Source organism: Tetrao urogallus (assembly GCF_951394365.1).
Source record: "Tetrao urogallus genome assembly, chromosome: 15".
Taxonomy (NCBI): domain Eukaryota; kingdom Metazoa; phylum Chordata; class Aves; order Galliformes; family Phasianidae; genus Tetrao; species Tetrao urogallus.
Window position 1 is genome coordinate 8,101,977 of NC_136828.1, and position 22,125 is coordinate 8,124,101.

The window sequence follows — 22,125 nt, forward strand, 5'->3', positions numbered from 1 at the left end:
CATTATTGAAGTACCTGTGCATAACTTCAAGAGGAAACATGATCGTGTGGTTAAATCATAGGCCCAAGAACATGATGTCCTGGGCATGGTTCCCAGCACGGCGGCCATGGGTCCCAGCACCTCCCTGCCCACAGGTCTCAGTGCTGCCCACAGAGAGGCAGTGAGCCCGGCTGCCACCAACCACATCCCATGGTGCTCCCACGTCTGGACACGTCCATAGCACAAAGCACCTCATCTCGTGCACGCTGAACACCAAACTGTGACAACTGTGTACAGAAACAAGTGGGGTGAAATACTGGCCTGGACACAACTGCTTCTCGCAGAGCCATTTGCACTGCCTGTTTCCTATGTTTCTGACAGGCGGAGGGTCCCAGTCTGCACGCACACAGGTGGAAGCATGGGTCAGAAAAGCAAAGGTCTTGAAATCCCAGCAGCCTCTCATCACAAACTGTTCTTAAAGCAGGAGCCTGTTCCAGGTTGCCACATGGGCTGGAACCAGTTACTGCTGCCCACAGCCTTTATGCTTACATTTCCTTTTCTGCGCATATCAACAAACAAAGAAAGATACAGAGGGACAGATTTACCTTGACTAATTGCCTGGAGCACGAAGTCCCTGAGTGTTCAAACAGTAAATTGTATTCACGACTCAAGTTCCCTTGGCTTCTAAAGGACCAAAGAAGCGATGGGTCTCCAGTCCAGGCTTTGTGTGATCAGCAAGCAGGCGCTGCACCTCACCCTCCTCACAGGAAAACGCCTTCAGGTTACCCACAGCAGTGTTACAGGCATAGAATGTGAGGACCTGAAGGGTGCAGGCATATGAAGAACAAATAGGACAATAAGAAATGCTGTTTATATCTGCAATTATGAGCGCTGTTGCTTCCTACTGTTCGCCTACTGGAGACAATGGCTCCTTTGCTTAAGCTGCACTATCACTGATGTATCTTCTCTGCAAGGAAATTCGGCGTTCAAAGTTCCTTGAAAAAGCCAATCCCTTAATTGCAAGTGCATTCCTGGTCTAGGGCTGCTGCAGGTACAGCTGCAAGATAACACCGCACTGGAATATTCACAGCCTTAAATTTTCTAAGACTCGATGTTTAAAGTTTCAGGCTGAGATGCTTTTGGACACACTGGGAACTTACATGGCTCCAGCCTGAGCTGCTGCTGCTGCAGTGAGAGCACAAGGCAGCGCCGGTCCCAGCCCCAGCACCTTCAGCTCCAGGCACCTTTGGCCCCAGCTGGGTGTCTGCCCAGGGCCATTTGCCCTCTGCACTGCAGTAACAGCAGGTGAGACAGCCACAGAAACCCTCAGTTTCCAGTTGCGAGGCAGGAAAAAGATGGGAGAGGCACAAACAATGAGATTCGCCCCTCTCACCCCGACACTGAATTGGAACAATGTGTACTCTGGCAGGACATGGACAGTTTACTATTCCAGTTACTGCTGGTTTATTGAGGGCGTCTGACAACTAATAAAAGTGGAAAGTGTCTCAGGCACTTGACTTAGGCTCTTTACTAGCTTAGCTCTCTCCCCCAAATGGACTGATTGCATCAGGGAGATAAGTGTACATGTGTGAAGGGTTTGCTCTCGCTGCAGCAGCGGTGCAGTCGCAGGAAGGCTCAGCTCACTGTGCACATGGACACAGCACAGCCAGACACCTGAGAAGCTCTGGTTCAGCACAGCACCAGATTTCCCTCTTACTGGAAGATTTCTGAATAGACTTTCCATGCTTTCAAACAAAGAGAATAATAGTTAAACTGAAAACATCAACAAGAAAAGAGCGTAACAGAAAACATACTTCGATTTCCCACAAATTTTGGGACCAAAAGTGTTTCAGAGCAAAGTCCAAAAACTGTTTATAAAGCACACCTGCTTTCTTCACTTCCTTACTTTTTTTTTTTGTCAGTAAAACATCACCCTAGTCCAGGTGAGAACAGCAAAGGAACCCACTTTCACTTTAAGAATACACCTGGTAAAGTATAAGCCTGTATGTGCACATCACATATGTGCTATTAAACAAATGTCTGAGTGACAGAACACACACAGGACTGCAGGGAAAGAGGGACAGAGCTGGCAGACCTGGTTTTAATGAATTTTACAAGAAAACAAAACTCACATTAGATTTCTTACACTCATCACAGCCTTCAGTAGAACACATCAATCTCAAAAAAAAACAAACAACACAACTTACAAAACTGGTTTTATTCTCAGAATTGAGCTTGATCATGCCTGTTCTGCTAACTGATGAGACTGCCTTCTTCACATTGTGAATAATGACAGACTTGAGCAATGACCACCGCCCCCAGGTAAGAGGGCTTCCAATCGGTTGATCTCTGTTGCACCTACCCCATAATTTCAGATTCAGAATTGATTAAACTGTTCTGACAGAGCCAGTCATCTCACCGCCACGAAGCGCGGACCTCCCAGTGAGCAGCAGAACATTTCTGCTTAGAAGTCAGCACTGCTCAATATTATCCAGACAGTTTTTGGCAAATTTGGTGGCAGGATACCTTTCCACACTTGTAAAGATGCAAAAACGGAACCAGCTTTTCCTAGACAAAGGCTTTTATTACACGTCCTTCAGAAATAAATTCTTCTCATTTCCAGAGACATTTTCACAGTCTTCACAAAATTGATATGGAATTAAAAAGAAAACCCAATCCAGTTCAGCCCTTGAGCAGTGTGGGCATTACAGCTAACACTCCAGGCCCCTCATTGCAGCAATGCTGCTGGCCATTCTGCGAGGCACACTTTTTGCAGCTTGCCTGTAGTCTTCTGGCTTTGCCTTCAACAGAGTTACAATATTTTGCAGTGTTCTTGATGGCTGAAGGCCAAGGGCATCCATCACATTTATTAGATAATCTGCAAGACGAAAGATAAACATGTATTTGAATGGGCATCAGGCTCTGTGCAAGCAGCACTCAAATAATAGTTGTTCTTCATGACAGCCAGAATTCTGTCACTGCTAGATCAAAATCACAGAAAAACTGCAGCGTATTTGGAATCCAACTGTACTGATGAGCATTTTTGGCTTCCTGTACACTATTAGATAACTGTTCTCTTCAGAGGGCTGAGACATATTCTGCATGTGTCACGATCCGCACCATGACATTCCCAGGGTGGTCAGTCACCATGGTCACAGATCACAATTGCATTTTCAAAGGCAAAAAACTTTGGAAATAACTTGTTACCAATCACTGCAGTGATCTTGTGGTGACACTCTCAAGAACTTAGGATAAGAAAAAAAGCACCTCAAATGACTACAAAACCATTTTCCCAACACCTTCCTATCAGTCCTCCCTCAGTCACTCTGCTGGCGTGGGAGAAGACAGAAACAGATACATGCCAACTGTCTCTCACTTTGTTCTCGAAAATTTCTCCATGCTGAAAGCAACTTCAGTCATCAAACACCTTCAGTGCAGAAAGGCTGTAAGTTAATCAAAGACAGATGCAACCAAACACAGCAAAAGCTGTGAACCACTCGCTCCTCCATGCAACGTGCCAGATAAACACGCTCACAACTAAAGGAGACACCCACACTGCAGTCCCTAAAGCAATGAAAGAACCCGTGTGCCACAGCAACACTTTTCAGGACAACACGTGCACCAGCCTTACCAACGTCTGTGGAAAGCTGCTTTGTGGAATGCACCGTGAGCTCTGGTATCTGCAGGATGACCTCGCAGTAAGTCTGCATCGTAGCTCTGGCGATGGAGCCCAACCAGTAGTCAGCCATGTTGTCCAGCTCAGGTAGTTCATCTCCTGGACAGAAAATTCACATTAGCACAATCAGAGATCAGCAGTCTCACTCACTTTCACTTTCTGATTTTGTAAGCAATCAATCTGCAAGTGGTTGACTTTTTCTCCACTAAGAAGTTAAGGGATTCACTAAGATTCAGTTCATCAGCTGTTTTCGAAGCAGAGCAGCTACAAATCTTCCACGAATGCAAAGTAACATGGAAAGTTAGCTCAGGACCCAAAACACTCTGCTTTCCTCTTTCACTCCTCCAGACAATTTCTGAAGGGCTGACTGGTGAGCAGGCTGAGATCAGAGCCACTCCTCAGCACATTCTAAAGGGCCACCTTCAAGGCCCAGTTTAAAAACCTACAACAATGACAAAGACTCACAGCTTTTTTCAGTGTCTTAAAGGCACTCTGGGTTCATCAGTGTCTTGAAAAACTAAGAAACCATTAAACATGTAAATGCTTCACGCTGATAAAGTGTTAAAACCTAAATTGTGTATTCTCAGAAGGCTACAAAATAAGGTGAGAAACACGAAGCCCTACACAACCTTGACTGTCAGAGCAAACACTGACTGTCAGGAGACAAACTGCAGCCAATGATCCTGGGCTGCCAACCTGCTGACAAGTAGCACTGTTGCTAAATGCAGCAGGATAAGAATAACAGGTATGCACTGCCATCTGAACAATCAGTGTGAGCCAAAACTCAGCTCGCTGCAAGAAATGAATGAAAAACATACAGAAAGAACTCCGTATGGCTTCTGAAGTGTGCTCCAGGGAAAAAGTCTCAAGAAAACAACTGCACCAGTGCTGTCTCAGCAGTCACTGCACTTCCCTCAGTGCGTGGTTTTTATCATTCCAGCTGGTATCTGACCACTAAAACTCAGGTAGCACAGACAGCAGTGAAGCTTTAACGACTTTGCAGCTGGAGCTGAAAAAGACATTTAACTGAAGTGGTCAGCATTTCAGAATTGTATCCTCACTGAGCAAGATCCTGACTGCAAGGACAGAACACAGGGGTGGACATTAAGAAAATCAATTCTCAAAGATGCAAAACCTGTCCTGAAACAAGACAGACTGCAGAGAAGTTTCTGACCATGGGCTCCTAACCTTTATAACAGGTAGGCGTAGCTTAGTGCATCACAGAAGGTATAATTGGAGGTTTTTCCCTGGGTTTATACAGGAAAGAGGTAGGGGGAAGGCCTGTTTACTAGCAAACAGCATTACTATCCTGCTTAAGAACAAATAACCTTTTCCTGTGGAAAAGAGCTCAGTGAGTCCCCCTCTTTAACAAGAAATGAAGGGTCTTTGGTTATGAGCAAGGTCATGGAAGACTGCAGAGGCAGCCACATTCTGTTTGTTTGTTTAACACAACTGATAAATGTAAGGTTAAGCTTATGGGACATTCTCATTTCATCAGGGTCTGACAGCTCAGCTACTTCATGCTGGGTCAGATCCCACAGCAGCTGCCTTGAGAACCCCAGTTTGGATACTGTCTGGGGTCAAGAACACACCACATGACCACTGATGCAGGGGCATCACACAAGAGGGCCAGCCAAACTAACAATTCACTGCTTCTAAACACGGTTACAAGATTCCATCTCTTCACTTGTTCCTTGCTCTGCACTCCTGCATGGCTCTGGTGCGTCATAGGACTCTTAGGAAGCTGATTTAAATCCCTTTATTGATGTATCTTGAGAGAAACAAGCCCAGAAGGGAAAAAAAAAAAAAAAAAAAAAAAAAAAAAACCAGCCACTTTCCTGTGGAGTTAAAGAGTGGCCATGCCATGGAATCAGCACAAAGAAGAGGGCAGGACTGCAAAGCTGGAGCAAGGGTCCTCCTTCATCGGGCTGTTAGGCAGCCAAGCAACTCTGTGAATTGTACGGCAGTAGACATGATAAGGAGCAGAAGCCATAAAAGCTAAGTTGAGAACCTGTTCAAACAAGACAATTAGTTCACAAGAATTTCCTCCCTGCCACCTCCCAGTACACAAATACAGCTAAACACAAACCAAGCACATTTTAATATTGTCAAATACAAAGCAAACAATGTTGGACATCAATAATTCAGATTCTTCCTCCAAAAAGCAGTGACACTGGGAAGCCTTTTCTGTCACAGGGTTTTCACTTTAACACAGATTCTTAGCACTGGGCTGTGACAAGAAGAATACAACCTAGCAACAAATAAAGCTCTGGCTATCAAACCAAATTTGGCAAAGTTATCTCACCCTTCTATGCAATAATGACAAAGGCAAAGTTAGAAGATGGTATCACGTGCTGACATCCCTATTCCAGGAAACACATGAAAATACCATAAACAGAGAACAGGCAACAAAAACAACCAGGAACTGTAAAGCAAGTCTTAATGAGAGGCTCAAGGAGCTCCATTTACTTTATTCCCAAGCGGATTTAAAATGCCTTGTTTTGCTTGAATGCTGCACACAGACCCAGATGTCTTCTGTCTGAGCGTAAGAGCTTTGGCACCCAAATGCTTCCACTTGCAGGGCAAAAACTGGTCCCCTGAGGTCTAAATGAAACACAGCAAACTGCTTTTGAGCTTAATAGGAGATACTAGAGTAAAATGTACTGACCTGAAATATCAAGGGCAAAGCCCTTAGCAATTCCTTCTTGCCAAAACAGCCATAAGACCAGGATTATCTTCAGCAATTAAGAATGTTTTCTCAAAAAGTTCATTTGCTTTTAACAGGACCATGCAGGTCTGCTTCAACCTACCACATGCACAAGCACTGCAAAGTCTGATCACAGCAAAAGGAGCAGAAAAATAGAAATGTATTGGGCATCAGAACATCACTGAAGAACTAAGCCGCAGCAAAGGCCCAGGGCTACAATTGAGCCATAGTTACGGAGCAGCAAAAGTTTGCTAGAGCAAGATCAAAGCAGCCTCACTCCCTGCAGCTTCTCCTCCTCACACTATGACTTCTGGTTCAAGGCATTCTCCTGCCTGAAAACCAGTTCTGCAAAATTCACTGCAAAATACCTTATTTTTGGCCTCATCCACTCCCAGAACTCATTTATCACACTACCAAAGCAAAAGGTGCAAAGCCAGAGACGATAGCAGCCCAAGCTCCAACCGAAGCCACCACAGATCTGTGTTGTGAGCGAGCACCACAAAAACAATGGTAACGACAGCACATCACCCTCAAAGGACAAGAGACAGCATATCAGGTACTCACTACATGTGAGACAGCACCTAGGATATCAGATACTGCTCCAGCTATGATACCGTAGTAATTCATACCCTGCATCCTTAAATAAGCTGAACTAAAGCATCCAGTTTGAACAAAACTACAGAGAAGTTTTAGTTATCATTTAGAGACTCTTGGAAGAAACAGCACAAGCAGATGGTAGAAAATGGATCTCAAACAGAGAGTTTGAGGTAACTCAGAGTTACCGTACCAGATCATACCCACACGAGGTCAAAAACGTGAAAACTTTCCACCAGACACATCATCTTTGGTTTCACCTCACCTTGTTCTGGGGGATAAGGCAGTTTTCCAGCATGTAATGCCAGTTCCAAAGCAGAATCTTCCTGAGTGACAAATGGTTCAAGGTGGAGAGGAAGCGACATAATATATTGCCCAATCTAGAATAAAAGCACAAAGAGCTGAGTCACCAAACAAATGTGAAGCAAGTGCTTTGCCTGAGAAAAAAGCCAACTGCAGCAAACCACAACTGAAAGCAATTTGCTGCTGAATGGTGTTATTTAGAAAGACACCTGGAAATTCAGTAGCAACCTAGTCTTGAAACTTTACCTGATAACTTCCCAGGACCTTTCCAAACCTCACTGAAGTCCTCAAATAGCTAGAATCAGAACTACTCACAATAAAGTTATCTCACAGCTTGGCTGAATACCCATTTCTATTAAATAAATAAAGCTTTAAAAACATAAGGTGGCAGCTAATTGTAACATCTGAACTGCACAGTTGACAGTAATTTAGAACACCAACCAGGAGAACACGAGTGGAATTTCCATGCTGTTCAGCAGCACGTATCTGAGGAGTGCCTCAGCAGTGATGAGCTCACTCTACTTTTCAGCTCAGGACACCCCAGCGTCAGAAAGGTTTCATTGTTATTCCATCAGAAACAAAAAACAACAAATCATACAGGGATTAGAAAGGTAAGAGCTCAAGCCTTTTTTGGCTTCGCAGTATGATTAAATCACTCCAGAACACATTGCAGGAACTTCTCTGCTACACGAGCTGCATTATTAAGCTATGCTCAGTATTCACCACTACAAACAGCTGCTGACTTTCCCATCCCATTACAAGAGTTAACACTGAAAGCAACACTGCTCAATTAAGAAGCTCTCCTTGTGCTCCCAAAGTTATTTTGCTATTCCAGGATTTGACAGAGATTTCATAAAAGCTACAAAGAATGGCACAATTAACGAGAACCTGGCCACTGAGAGGATCTATCACCATCATATTACAATTTAAACAAATACTAAGATTTTGCTAAGAAACGGTGAAACACAGAAGAGATCTCCCCCCCTCAGAGTTGGGCTCCCAGTAACTATCCTCTCGTGCTCTTACATTGCTGATGTATTCCAGAGGAGTGAGGCTGAAGTTTGGCAGGTCCTCTGTCAGGGTCTCACCAACGCCACCAGAGGTCCAACTCTGCAAGGCAAACAAACAGCAGAACAAATCTATGGCTCTCTGAAACACAAAGTCTGTAAGCATTCTGGGAAGGGACCACTCAGCGACACAAAGACCACCCATGAACTTCTAGAAATCAGAAGACAGATGGTGAACAAGCTGCTTCTCTTGTCCTCCCACAGCCCCAAAACATACACACCCTTTCCACACAGAACCCCATGGGAAATACACGCTCACATGGGTTAGAAAAACAGCATCTCAAAAAAAAAAAAACAAACCCAGACACAGCTGCCTGCTCCAAATGCTGTTTCCCACTGAGCACTGCTCAAGGGGAGAAAGGTGATACCACAGGGAAACTTCCTGAAAATGAGAAACGTAAGCAATATCGAGCTGTGCTCCACCCTAAGGTATCCCATGGGTAAACCCCACCATGGAGCAGATCAGATCAGTGTCCCCATTACTCACCTCCATCTTTGAAACAAGTAAGAGCTGTTGCTTGATGCGAAGAAACACGGAATCAAAAGCCAAGTGGTGTGCCAGCTGGTTGAGGCGGCTGAGCGCAGACCGAGATGAAGACAGCAAGTTGTGGTTACTCGTCCCCTTCTCCTAACACAAACACACAGATACAGTTTTACACGCAGATGACACTAAGCTGATTGCAGAAAGGCTGTGTTAATGTTCTCAAAGGGGTCTTCATTTGGCCATCCTAATGAAAAGAGCGTTCCTCTGCCATGCTAGAACCGGTTTCTTTCAGGATGCCCTATTCCAACTGCTTATTTTCCATACAAACTGAGCATTGCTTCGTGAAATTTCTAAGAAAAAATTCAGCATCACTTTCCAGCCATACCAGGTGCGAGCACAGGCCAGATAGTGAGAAACGATTCTTCTAATTAACTATTTTACATGAACAGCACGCGTGGAACTGTTTAGTAAAAGTTTAAAGTCAACGTACTTATGGCACAGCTGTACAAATTGCAGGTAAATTAAGCACAAAAGAAATCAAAACATTCTGAGAAAATAAGAGACAAATCATAAAATTGACCTCAGTGTTGCAAGTCCATGATGACAGCAAACATAACTCAGCTCTACAAGAAGACAACTACAGTCATTCTGCCCTGTTCACAAATGCAAGCATGAATGGTCTTGCAGAATTATATTTCAGAATAGATGTGGTAATGGAGTGTAAGTGGCAAAGAAAGTCTTGAGAAGATGTGAAGTGCAAAATTTGAGATCTCCATCATCAGTACTGTCATCCCAATGCTTTCTGTGACAGAATCTCCCCCACCTGAACAGATAGGAGTTTGTTCACAAAACAGACGGGATATGGGAAAGAGATGAAGTGAGCCCAGACTTCCTAGGTTTGAACATGTCATTTCTCAGCAGATTGTTATTAAAACATAGCCCATCAAAAGATTAAACCTAATCACTCTGATGAGGGAATCCAGGCCTCATCTTCCAACTGTGCACCCAACAGCAGCTTGCCATAAAGGCAGGCTCTCTCCAGGTAGGCTACCTTCAGGGTGTACAGTGTTTCCATAAGGCTGCCATACTCAGATGGATTCTCCTTTAAAAGGTAATTGTATTCCTGCCAGGGATTCTTCACACCGCTCTTCTTTTCTGTAGCACTGGTATCCTGAAAGCCAGAAAAGCTGCAGGGGCTGTAGGAGTCCGAGAGATACTTCCCAGCAGTCGACAAAATCCTAAAAACAAGTGCAAACAGTCACCAGCAACATTCTGCAAAATTTGCACTGCTGTCTTCCTGTTGCTCCAAGGAAAACCCCTGGCAGCATCTCAACATAAATAAGAGAAAAAGTAGCAATCAGAACTACTGGGGCCTCTGACTCAGTCACCCTTTTGACAGTCTGTGATTATAGCTCTACCTTCTCTTGGGAGATGACAGGTGATTCAGTTGCATGCCTTCCCTCCCACAGCTGGAAGACTGCAGCACAGATGGCTCACAGCTTCCTACTGAGCAGCCTACTGCCCAGTGAGCCCTCCAGAGACAGAGGAAAAGAAACAATTACACTGAATGTTAAAATAGGAGAAAAAAAAGTAGCAAAATCACTGCAAAAAGATAACGTAGAGATTTCAGAGTATTGGTAGGAATGTTTTGAAACCAGGTTTTCACAGCTTCCAGAAGGAAGGTGTATAGCAATAATAGGACACTCCCTTTTACACAGTAAATTAAGCCCCATTGCCTTTGGGTCTCAGAAGCAGTAGATCCAGGGTATAAATCTTTTCTCTGGTTTGATCACTAGGTAACTCAGGGCGTGCAGTTATGAACAGCTTAAGAGCAGAAATCATGGTACTTCTGTCCAAATTCTTTTGTCCTTTGCACTGCACAGCATTTGACTAGACAGACTCAGACTGCTGTCTGCCAATCTAAATGAAAAGCATTCCTCTTCAAACAAGGTTACTTTCTGGTCATATTACCAAACTGACCAATTTTACTTTCTGGTTATATCTGGTTACTTTCTGGTCATATCACCTTGTGGATCAGCTTAACACAGCTGTAAAACTGTACCTAGGGTACTGGTGACTGCATATTGGCTTACTTGTGGCAGTTATATTCATATAGATATGTATGTATATGTGCTATGAATATATATTCACATAAACATGTACCAAATATGTATTTATATACATGTTTTTCAGTACAAGGTTAAATCTTCCAGTCAAGACAGGAGGAATTAAAAAATATGCAAGTTTTTCATTGTTCAAGAACAGCTAAGTGCCTTCAAGCATCAATGCTGTCTTTACATCCCATAAGGGAGAGAGCCTTCACTAGTGGCAGGCACCAATCACAGCCAGCTCTCACTCTACTGTGCAACTCAAAGACTGCACAAATAGTGGGATGAAAAAGGGAGGAGAGGGCTCTCCAAGTCCAGAAAACATGGAATAAACTCCTGGGTGCTGCAGGCTGCTGTGTACTACATCACATACAGCCACTTTAGTCAGAATAAAGCATGTGAACATACAAGAGGCCGAACCGCGCACTGCTTACAAGCAACAGAAGACAAACGTGCTACCTGTGCTTTAGGCTCCTCGTGTTACAAGGAACTGATTGGTCAAGGCACACACAAGTGCAAATGATTCACACCCCATGTCACTGGGGGCATGGGGGCAGCACAAGAATACTGACAAAGTGATCCAGTGGAAAATTCCTTCCTCAGCAAAACCTAGTGCATTTGATGCCCAGCCAGGTGAACAAGACACATCATCCATCCGTCCACGGAATTTGATTCTTATGACTGTCTCAGAGCACAGAACTGAGTGAAACACTTTCTGATCCATCTCCGATGCTTCAAAAGATGGGGAGAAAACAATCATTGTGGCTTTTTTTCCCCCCCCTCTACAGTCTAGAAAGGGAAAGCACATTGGGATTTATTTTGTCTTGTTATCTATGGTGACACTTTACGTATTCAATTCAGCAACGCCCACCTGTTGGCCAGTTGCTGCTCAAAGTCTCCACACTGACGAAGGAGCTCACCACAAGTAGTAATTATTCTGGGAAAGAACACGACAAAAACATATTTTGTCATTTTAGGCAGATAATACCAGACCCCTGCAGAACCCACTACCAAAGGGGTAAATGCATTTTTAAAAATGGAAGAACCAAACCAAAGTTCTCAGAGGACAACTTTTAACACGGCTACCAACTCTGCACCCATTGCTTAACATCCTGCTGTCAAACTTTTGCCAGACAGCCTCATCCACACATTATTTACTGTCATCATGGCTAATACCAGCTCAGCGTCACTGGGAACATTTCTAAGAGCTGCCGGTATTTCAAGTGCTATGACAGGCAGTCTTGCCCCACATTGGGGGGGGGGGGTCTCACAGCCCTTACTGTGCCAGCAGCAACCTGAAACCCAGCCACTAATAGTAGTGCAGTTAAGTAGGCACAGCCCTGCATTCTGCACTAAGAACTTGCGTAAACTGACCCCACGTAATTCCTTTCTAACTCTGATAGAAAATCAGTTCTGGGACAGGCAAAAAAAAAAAAAAAAAAAAAAAGCCCTTTTACCGAACAGAGTTTTGGAATGCAGTCCAGTCCTCCTGGAAAAGGGAGTCTGATGGAATATCATCCAGCTTACATTTCTTTCGTATCGACTGCAATGTATTTGTAAAGTCAGATGTGTACCTGAAAAGACAAGAAGTGGTGTGAGACAATAGTCCAGAGAGCAACTTACTGCAGATCCTGTGATCTGCTCACTGAGACCTCTACAAGAGTGAAGTAAGAACCAGAAATATTACAAGAGTTGAGAAGAAACACTGTTGTTTCAGCCCAAGCATGTACACGTGAAAACCTGAATGGCCACTGTCCACCGAAGCCTACGTTAGAAGTCAGGGAGAAACTCAGATTGCGTGCCTGCTACTTCAATTTGCTGCGTATGGGTTATTAGGAACTCCTCACACTTGTAATGATGCATGAGCAAGACATTTTTGTTATCACTGCACTAATCACCTCTCCTAGGAGAGAACAGACAGTTTATAAGACTGCATCACTTGGCCCTTGTTCCAGGAACATAGTGACAACAATCTCATGAATTTGTTTTCTCAGCTACTCCCCAAGATGAGAACAAATTTAAAAGAACATTTTGTTTCTCCCCCTCAGACTTATTTTCTTTTTCTAAATGATGCCCATAAGCTGATGGCACACTACAGTACTATGTAATTGCCTATAAAGGAGATGAGGTCAGAGAAGTGTGCTTTTCGCTTCCCTCTTCCCCCTAGAACAGCAAGGTAACAGCATGTGAGCAACTCTTTCAATATCAGGAAAGAACAAGGAAGTTATCAGCACTGGAATACCATTTAAATAGGCTGTCAATTATGTTATAAGAATTTAGGGTGAATATCACTCACAGGGGTGTCATGCATGTACAGGCAGTCTGTGAATACAAAGTTGTATGTCTCCATGAATGCATACTTCCCCACAGAGCTCTACTTTCATCAACTTACTTTTTCTTACATTCTGTCCTTGGAAACATTTCCCCTCTCAAAAGCATTTACTAAAAAGCAAAATTCAGCCCAACTAGAACAGAAAACAGCTGAGGGACATGAAGGGACATTTTCCCTTCAGTCACAAGATCCTCAAATTTTCCGCTAAAAAATAGTCACTGCCTGAATGAAGCGATAGAATGGGATATCAAATGACACAAATTAAAATTACAGATTCCTACAGCACCCAGCCACCTTTCATCAACTACAGTCACTGGCCGCACGCCGAACGCTTGCTACCCCTCAGGATACGTGCAGCAGTGTAATTAGAAGCACTTTACTTTGCAAACAGAGCTTTCAGGGCCTTGAGGAGCCCACACACTCCCAGTCCATCAGTGAGTTTAAGGCAGTTGTCAATGGCTCCAGAAGCCAGAATGAAGAGTTTGCTGACTGAATGATTCAGTTCCTGGACACAGTCGATTACTTCCCAGTGTTCCTAAATAAAAACAAAAAGGTTGAAAAGCTGAAGCCACCTCTGGATTGGCAGCAATATCTGATAAAGTTTTTCTCCAGCATATTTAGCAGATTCACATGGTGTCTGTGAAGGGGTAAAAGAGGAGAAGAAAGGAGCTATCTCAGCACAATTTACTTAACAGTAACGAAATACGCAGCAAACAGGAAATATTGCCAAAAAAGTTAGAGGAGAAAAGAGAGCAGTGGCTTTACCAAAGAACCTCCTATTTACTAGAAGTTTCAAGCCTCCCCTCACATAGATGAGCAAAGAACACTGCATTACCAAGGGCACTGCACTGATCTGAATGAGAAGATTTTCTTCTTCTAGGTCTCCATACTTGAGTTGAAAGGGCTTGTATGGATGATACACCGCTTCTACCAGTTCCATCACTTTTACCAAGTTCTGCTCCTCTACAAAGAATCAGATGTTTAGTCTACAAGTAAATGAACAAGAATTTTATTTCAAGCAACACGCATGAGTTCTTCAACAGATCACTCTGCCTACGTAAGCTTGCAAAGTTGCCCAACAACTCTATATCTCAATTACAAAGGTCATTCTTTTTTTTTTTTTAAAAGCAAAATTATCATCACTGCCTGCTTCTTAAAACCAAGATGTTCTGCCTCAACAAGCACCTCAAGAAAGTCAATAACTGCTCTAAAACAGCTTGGGTGACAAAAATCTATTAAATATTTCAATTTACAGTGAAGTATTGAAATTGTCTGAGGGGCAAAACAAATTACAGTCACAACTCAAAGGGTACAATCCTAGTTTATCAGAAAGTGTAGTTTGTGTTTGAAGTAACTGGTAGTAATTCAGTTTGCCTAGGTCTACTACTTCACTATGTTCATCAACCGAGGAACCTTGAGCTCAGGCTCCCAGTGACATTCTGCTGAGCAGGGAGCTGCACCAAATCCAAACAAAAGCCAGGTCTGAACGATTACTTCTTGAATCAGAACCGAACACCAGTTTGTTGCCACGAAGTTTTGCCAAACTCAAATTAGCACCAAACCAGAACTAGTTTGAATTCTGGTTATAAGCAAAAGCTTTCCATCTTACAGCCAGCAAGGGGTTATCCAAAGCGCATGCAGACTCCATGCCTGGATACTTTCAAGATCAGACTAGAGAATAAAACACGAAACATGGCCTGAGCTCCTAGCGGACCTTGATCTGACAGGAGGTCAGGTTACATCATCTCCTGAGGTCCCTTCCAACTTGAATTATCCTATGAATCATAACTGAACCCTCCCCTCACCAAGTAGGAACTGGTTTGACCCTGTCCTGCTGAGTCACTTAGCCTTTCCATTCTTAAGATATTTCTTGTTCCCAAACATCTCATCAGACAGCATAAGAAATGGTAATAAAGAACAAAACCTCTTTTTTTTTAAAAAAAAAAAAAAAAACAAATATACCCACTCAGGTAACAGTTCAGCAACTGTCTTCCTATTCTATCATATTCTAGGATGTGACATCATTTTTCCAGTTTCTTTTTAATTTCTTCTATTATGACCCACAAATTAAGCCAAGCCAAGGATATAAAATGACTGATGAGTACACAATCACGAAGGCAACAAAAACAGACACAACGACAGTCATACTCCCTGAAACTACCCAGTAATCATAATTTACACGATCAAGTAAGAATATGGGTTTAAATAGCTCAAGACAATGTTATGAAGAATCAAAACAGGAAACACAGTAATAAAAATGCTCCATTTTAGGATTTTCCCATATCTAGTCTTTGAAGGGTCCCTACCAGATTATGTAAGACTACAGATAGTCTACAGTTAAAGCTAAGTATAAACCCTATGTAAATACTGCATCTTGCTGCATTGTGGTTTGTGGAATTATTCACCAAATCATGACCAAAACGAGGTGACAAACATCACAGGGTCAGGAAAACATTGGTTAGCTAAATCACATGTCAAGGATGGTGCTAAAGAATAAGCTGCAAACAGTTCACAAATAATACCTGGTCCCATACTATCAATAGGTCAATACATAATCCAGGATCAACAGAAAAGCTACAAATACAACTTAAAAATCCAATGGAAGAGAAAACCTATTTGAAATTTACTCATTTAGTATTAAGGTATTACTTAATTCCAGAAACCTCCTCAACCTTGTGGTCTTCCACAATTGGTTCCATGGTTAGCTTCCTCAGAGATATTTCCTCAGCTGCTAGGTAGAAGAAATGCTAATGCTTGTAAAAGGAAAACTGCTAAATATTATTTACCCAAGGCAGTAAGCGTACTTAGAATAGGCCTGCTTTAGTAAACTCATTCAGTACCGTGTCAATATGTTTAGCCAAGTTGTACACACACATACACAAACAACACACACACAAAGGCACAAATGCCATGTGAGTGGCAAATCCTACAGAAGATGTAATCTCTCCCTCCACATCAAACTAAACAAAATCTCAGAATGGAGATGTACAAAGGTGTTGACACAACAGCGCAACAAAAATTCAGTGCAGAAACCCTACTCAGGTTTGGCAGCATGGCCATTTCCAGCCCTTTTGCAAAGTGGACAGTGGCATCATAGAGCTCCAGCAGTTTGCTTAGCTTGGTTTCCTGGCCCGTTCTCTCCATGGCCGTGCTGAGGCAGACAGGGATGGATGGCACCAACGCTCCTAGAGTTTGAATCAGCAACACAGTCACAATTTCGTGGGGTTTCTTGAAAACCTGCGGTAACAGAAAAGCTATTAGCAAAAGCACATTATCACAGAGGAACACAACAGGCAGCAGAGAGCAGCAAACAGCTTCCAGATAGAGCCCCGCAGTGTACAACCTGCACATCACCGTCTCTGCAAAGACACTGACACACCGCCCTACTCCAAACCGAGTGGGTTCTGTCAGCTGAGAGGTACCTTCCCTCCTCACCCCAAACATAGGCTGCTGCCCACCAGCAGGAGCTGCCCTCGCACCAACAGTGCCGTATCTCAGCATGGCTGAGGCAGTCTCCCTTCCTCCTGAAGCAAAGGGGCAAAAGCAGCAGAGCAAATGGGTGTGCAGATGCTGTCAGCAGACAGAGGATGCTGAAGCCAGGAAGTAGAAAGCTAGGAAAGAAAGCAACAGGGAACTGGACTGCTGGAAAGAAGCAGGCACTGGAGAACTGAATGCTATTTAGCCCTCACTGACCACATTACCAGACACTACCAAAGAACTTTCCAAATATCACAGAAACGTGAGAAACATTAAACGTATCCCCAAAATAGGACTGAAGTGCATAGCTTAAGAAGAACTATCAATTGGTGACAGACAGTGATATACAGATCGAGAAGATGGCATTTTGTGAACTAACAGACTGCAGATGCCTCAACTGACATAATCCCAACCAAACAAAACAAACTGAATAAAACCCCACCAATGGTAGGTTATGGCTACAGAACTGTCTGGAATTCCAACTTTTAATCTTACCCGAAAAGAGTTTACAATGGTAAAAACTCAAATAAGGTCTGCTAAGACAGCAGGAATCTCACTGACCTAGCATGCAGGCCAGCTGCTACTGAAACCCAAGTCTACAGGTATTTTATTATTGAAACTGTACTTTGAATGCAGCAGAAAATGGTTTGTCAAAAACTGAATTCAGCAGAACACAGGCAGTGTAGTCACTGGAATAATCAGCTGGCAGAGAACGGCGTTTGAAAACAGTGCACTCAGTTTACGCACGTGTGTTGAAAAAAATGCACACATGGGTAAGCTAGGAAGCAGTAGTACTATGTCAGGAGCCAAATTGGTGGTCAGATAAGAAGTCAGCACTGAAAAGGCTAGTTAGACTGTAATCAGCTGGAAACGTTTATTTACATGCACCACCTTCAACTCTAGTAATATAACATGCATTACAGTCTTTCACTGTGACTCTTGCCAGATATTCCCTCAGTTGCTCTGAAAGCTGGGATCACCAGCAGTCACTTGCAGCAAGGCCACCATAAAAACATAAGAAGCAGGAAAGAAGTCCAACAGTTCTTCAGAAAGCAGAAGCACACAGTGTAAATGACACAAGCCTTGTGCTGTATACCATTTCTCTCTTTCAATCCCCAGTTTAAAAAATATCTGCTAACGTGTAAGAAAACATCTGACCCATAATTCAATCAAATCGTTTGGCAGAAAAAAATACATCACAAGAAAACACTGAGCTCCTTTGCAGGACGAGGCTGAGCACTTGGGAGCAAACTTTGTAACATGAAGATAAGAATCTCCTACCCTTCATGGATGAAAAACTCTTACAGGCTTGACAATATGAACACGTTCCTTCATTTAACTGAAGAAAGACAACAACTTTTGTGGATCTCACGTTATTCTCATCAGGAAAAACTTCAAAGGGTGATAGCAGAAGCCCCCCCAGTATCTTATTCCAAGTGACACAAATCGCTCCAGTATGACCTTGAGGGTTTCCTCTAGGATAAATCAGTTGGGGTATTTTAACCGTCATGCAGCAGAACACATTTACAACACCAACAAATTAGATTTAACTTAAGATACAGATGAAAGTGATAGAGCAGCTTTAATGTCAATAACACAGCAACCTTGCTGTTGGTAGGATACCAGAAATCAGATCTTGTCTCAAGAGTCAGACAAGACTGAAGGTTGCAAGCCCTGTCTTACACTGATAGGACACAGCATAACTGAAGGAGCGAATACTGATGAATTACTCTGAGCTTTATGAGAATGAAGAGTGTGACCATTCTTATCGTTTCCCACACCACCTCTCCCACCAGCATTAAAAGAGTGACTGCACCTGTGTTGCCCACTGAAGTTGTGAGTGCCAGGTCCCAAGCAGTGTGTCATACAGTTCAGTCAGCTGCCGATTCAAGCTTAAGTCACTCTGGCAAAGATCCTGCCACACTGCCACCAGCTGCACCTGCAGGTAATAAGAACCATTCTGAGAGGAGAACCAACAGCTCACAGATCTAGATTTTGTTATTGCAAACCAAGATCTTCTCAAGCAAAGCTCTTCTGCTAAACAACATCCACCCTGAATCTCCAGATTTTAACATAACGCTTTGCCATAATTCAGCACCACAGAAGGAACCAACTTTCAGCATGAAGCTGGAGGCTTCTTAGCTGATTCAAAGTTTTAATTAACATTGGTATTTGACTCATAAAATGAGACTGTAACCGATACCCCCGCATAATAGTTGAAATACCTGGCAAGCCCTAGCCTTGAACTTAATCCTCAAAAGTCACAGTCATGAGAGAACTGCTGAGGATCAGGTTATGGCTACAGAACTGTCTGGAATTCCAACTTTTAATCTTACCTGAAAAGAGTTTACAGAAGTCAGCAGCTGGCAGGTTGCAGCAATAAAGTTACTACTGACATTGTCACCTCCAAGAAAAGCAAAGCAAGAACAACTACAAGTCACACAGATAACTCAAGCGGAACGCACATATCCTATCCTTATTTAAAAACAGAAACACAAAGCCCTCAATGGAGGATTACTTGCAAAACATGAGGAGCGACCAAAGTTGTTAAGAGCCAAGAGGTTCCGTCGTCTTCGAACAAAGCAGGTAATGCGATGTAACAGCTCCCCCTACAGCCTAAGCCAAGCAAGCATTCAAGTTTTCGTTTCCCCACATCACTATCCGAATACTTACTTTGTGACACTTATAATAATAAGCAAGAAGCTGAGGCATTCGATCAATTTCAGCGAAGACCTTCACAAACATCTTTGCCTGATCTAATTAAAACAAAACAAAAAATAAATGGGCAGTTAACAATCTCCAAGTAATGATGAAACATCACACCTACAAAAGATCACATCCCCAGAGCAAGAGAAATCTTAAGTGAAGATGCACAATGGCAAATGAAGAGGGACACACTTTAATCTTTCGTTTGCTCATCTTTTCAAACAGGAGAAAAACTGCCTAAAATCCCCTTTCACATGAGAACATGCAGCAGACTTACGATTAATTGATTTAATGTCATAACAAGCAAAAGCTTCCAGCATAAGATGGACAGAACAATTCTTAGAGGGAAATTATTTTCCAGGAAAAAAAAAAAAAAAAGAAAAAGATGCTATCTACAAAACTGAAAGACACCTGTAAGTCCTCCATTTTGCTTCCACTGCTCTTCAAACTGCTACCTAAAATAGCAGTTTGAAAACTGACTGAGGACACAGCCTCTTATACAAAGCCTTTAAACTCAAGTTCTTTACAAGTCTGTTTTGTACCACAGTAATAATGACTACAGCTCTCTCCAGAAAATGCTTACAGGGTTAGAGAAGCTAGTAATGAGATCTTTCTTTTCTGAAAAGGACCCAGAGAGGAGATGCACTAGAACACAAAGTCATTTAAGTGCTTTGCAGATATGAAAGTCAGAGAATACCAGCTCTCTGGTGATACATATTACCTTCAGAGGAGCTGGCAACTGGCTACACCACAAAAAGCACACAATTCACAGCCAGGGGCCTTTAGGACACACATCTCCTTACCCAAATATTTTACTTCTTGAATAAAAACTCTGCATTTACAGCAAATGACATCAAGCCTCACTGACCTACAGACTGAGAGTTAAAAGCAGCCACAATCTGTGGGCTGGCCATGGCCTCCAGGCGGTTCTTCAGAGCCTCAAGATGCACACACTTCTCAGAGTAATCCGGCGTATCCACAAGCATAGCCAAGCTGCTCTGCATACTTGTTAGCTTGGCTGAAATTGCAGATACATCCTGTCACCGGGAGAAGAAAAACAGCTTATTGAATGTGACATTACAAAGCATTAATACCTGTTTCATAATGACATCTTAACATCACTTCAACAATCTGCTTTTAAAGACAGTTTTCTTAGAAACCTGAAGGGCCAAAGCCCAAAATAAGCTTATGGCCTCTACCTGTGTTTTAAGGGTCTCTTCGATATCTGCACTTAATGTAGTCCATTTGTCTGCTTCCTGGAGAGACTCGGCAGCCAACTGCATTCTAGATTTCACTCGGTCAATCTCTACCAGGACCTAGAAAGTAATAATAATAATCAAAAAAGCACACTGCCTGTTGATACAAAAGATAACTGCCATAGCTGCTTATAGTATGGGAGTTATTTTTAGTTGGGATTTTAAAACTGGGTGAATTGATCACAGCTGTTACAAGGAGACAGGAGTTAGCTAAAACAGATGGCAATAATAAAGTAACTTCCCAAAGCCAAACTACCAAAGGTTTGCTCAAATCCTTGATTTATACTTCTGCAGCCACTTGGCCTGATGCTGGGTACCCTGTTATCAGCAGGGAGAACTCTGGGCCATCAGTGTTACAACTGATAACAGTAGCAGATGAAATTGCTTGGCTGTCTGTAACGACACGGACATGAAAACAGGCTAAAAGATGGATATAAGGACAGGCTGGAAGAGCTGGAGCTGGAGCAAGAAACACTCCAGGGAGACCTGACAGCCGTCTTTCAGTATCTAAATGGGGAATATAAGAGGACAGATTCTTCAGCAAGGTCTGTTGCAATGAGGGGAAATAGTTTCAAACTGAAACAGGAACGATTTAGATTGGATATGAGGAAGAAATGCTTTACAATGAGAGTGGTGAGGCAGTGCCCCATCCCTGCACACAGCTGCGGTCAGGCTGGACGGGGTCCTGAGCACTGATGGAGCTGTGGGTGTCCCTGCTCAGTGCAGGGAGTGGATCCAGACGGCCTTTAGAGAACCTTTCCAACTCAGATAATTCTACAACACGCAGGCTGTGTTGCTGGTGCACGCTTTTCTCCCATTAATACTAAAAAAAGCCGTTTCATGCATCTTTAGCTCACTGAACCGGTCAGAACAAACAGCTCTGTGAACGCTGGACTCCACACGCTGCTGTAGTCACTCAGTAAGGCAGGAGCCCACCTGCATCGACTGCGCCGTGTCCTCCTCAAACCTCCTGATGTCCTCCTTGACCAGCACCATCTGCTCCCGCAGGAAGGCCGCCTCCTGCCGCAGGGCCTCCACCTCACGCAGCACCCTGGGCATGCTGTGCAGGGCCTGCTGGCTGGCTTCTGCGGGACAGAACGGCACAGCGGCGCGGGGCTGAGAGCCGAAAGGAGCCGACGCCCCTCCCACACACCCGCAGCCACGTCCCCGCCGCCCGCCCGTCACCTTCCACCACGTTGTTGACCTCCTGGATGAACACCTGCAGTTTCATCACCAGGGTGGAGGCGTGAGCGTCCGTCTGTCCGGCCGCGTCCTGCTGTCCGGCCCTGAAGGCCGCGTTCACCCAGCTCTTCACCTCGAAGTCATCGGCCATAAAGCGAGAGATATCCATGGTTCCGCACCGGGCCCAGCAGGCAGCGCGCCCCGCCCCGCCCCGCGACGCGGCACCGCCGGCCCTCCCCGGGGCGGATCCGGGC

The 22,125-nt window shown here is 43.7% G+C and overlaps 1 protein-coding gene across 1 annotated transcript; it reads right to left on the bottom strand.

The window, feature by feature from the left end:
• Positions 1-2,690: 2,690 nt before the first annotated feature.
• Positions 2,691-22,040, bottom strand: COG7 (component of oligomeric golgi complex 7; the record flags this gene model as incomplete). The annotated part of the gene is made up of 17 exons (XM_079543001.1): positions 2,691-2,857; positions 3,611-3,754; positions 7,222-7,336; positions 8,286-8,369; positions 8,814-8,954; positions 9,862-10,048; positions 11,790-11,855; positions 12,376-12,492; positions 13,631-13,785; positions 14,086-14,213; positions 16,289-16,487; positions 18,544-18,666; positions 19,401-19,483; positions 20,302-20,470; positions 20,633-20,749; positions 21,626-21,774; positions 21,875-22,040. 17 exons carry the CDS (start codon positions 22,038-22,040, stop codon positions 2,691-2,693), a joined length of 2,310 nt encoding a protein of 769 aa, XP_079399127.1.
• Between the last annotated feature and the right edge of the window lie 85 nt (positions 22,041-22,125).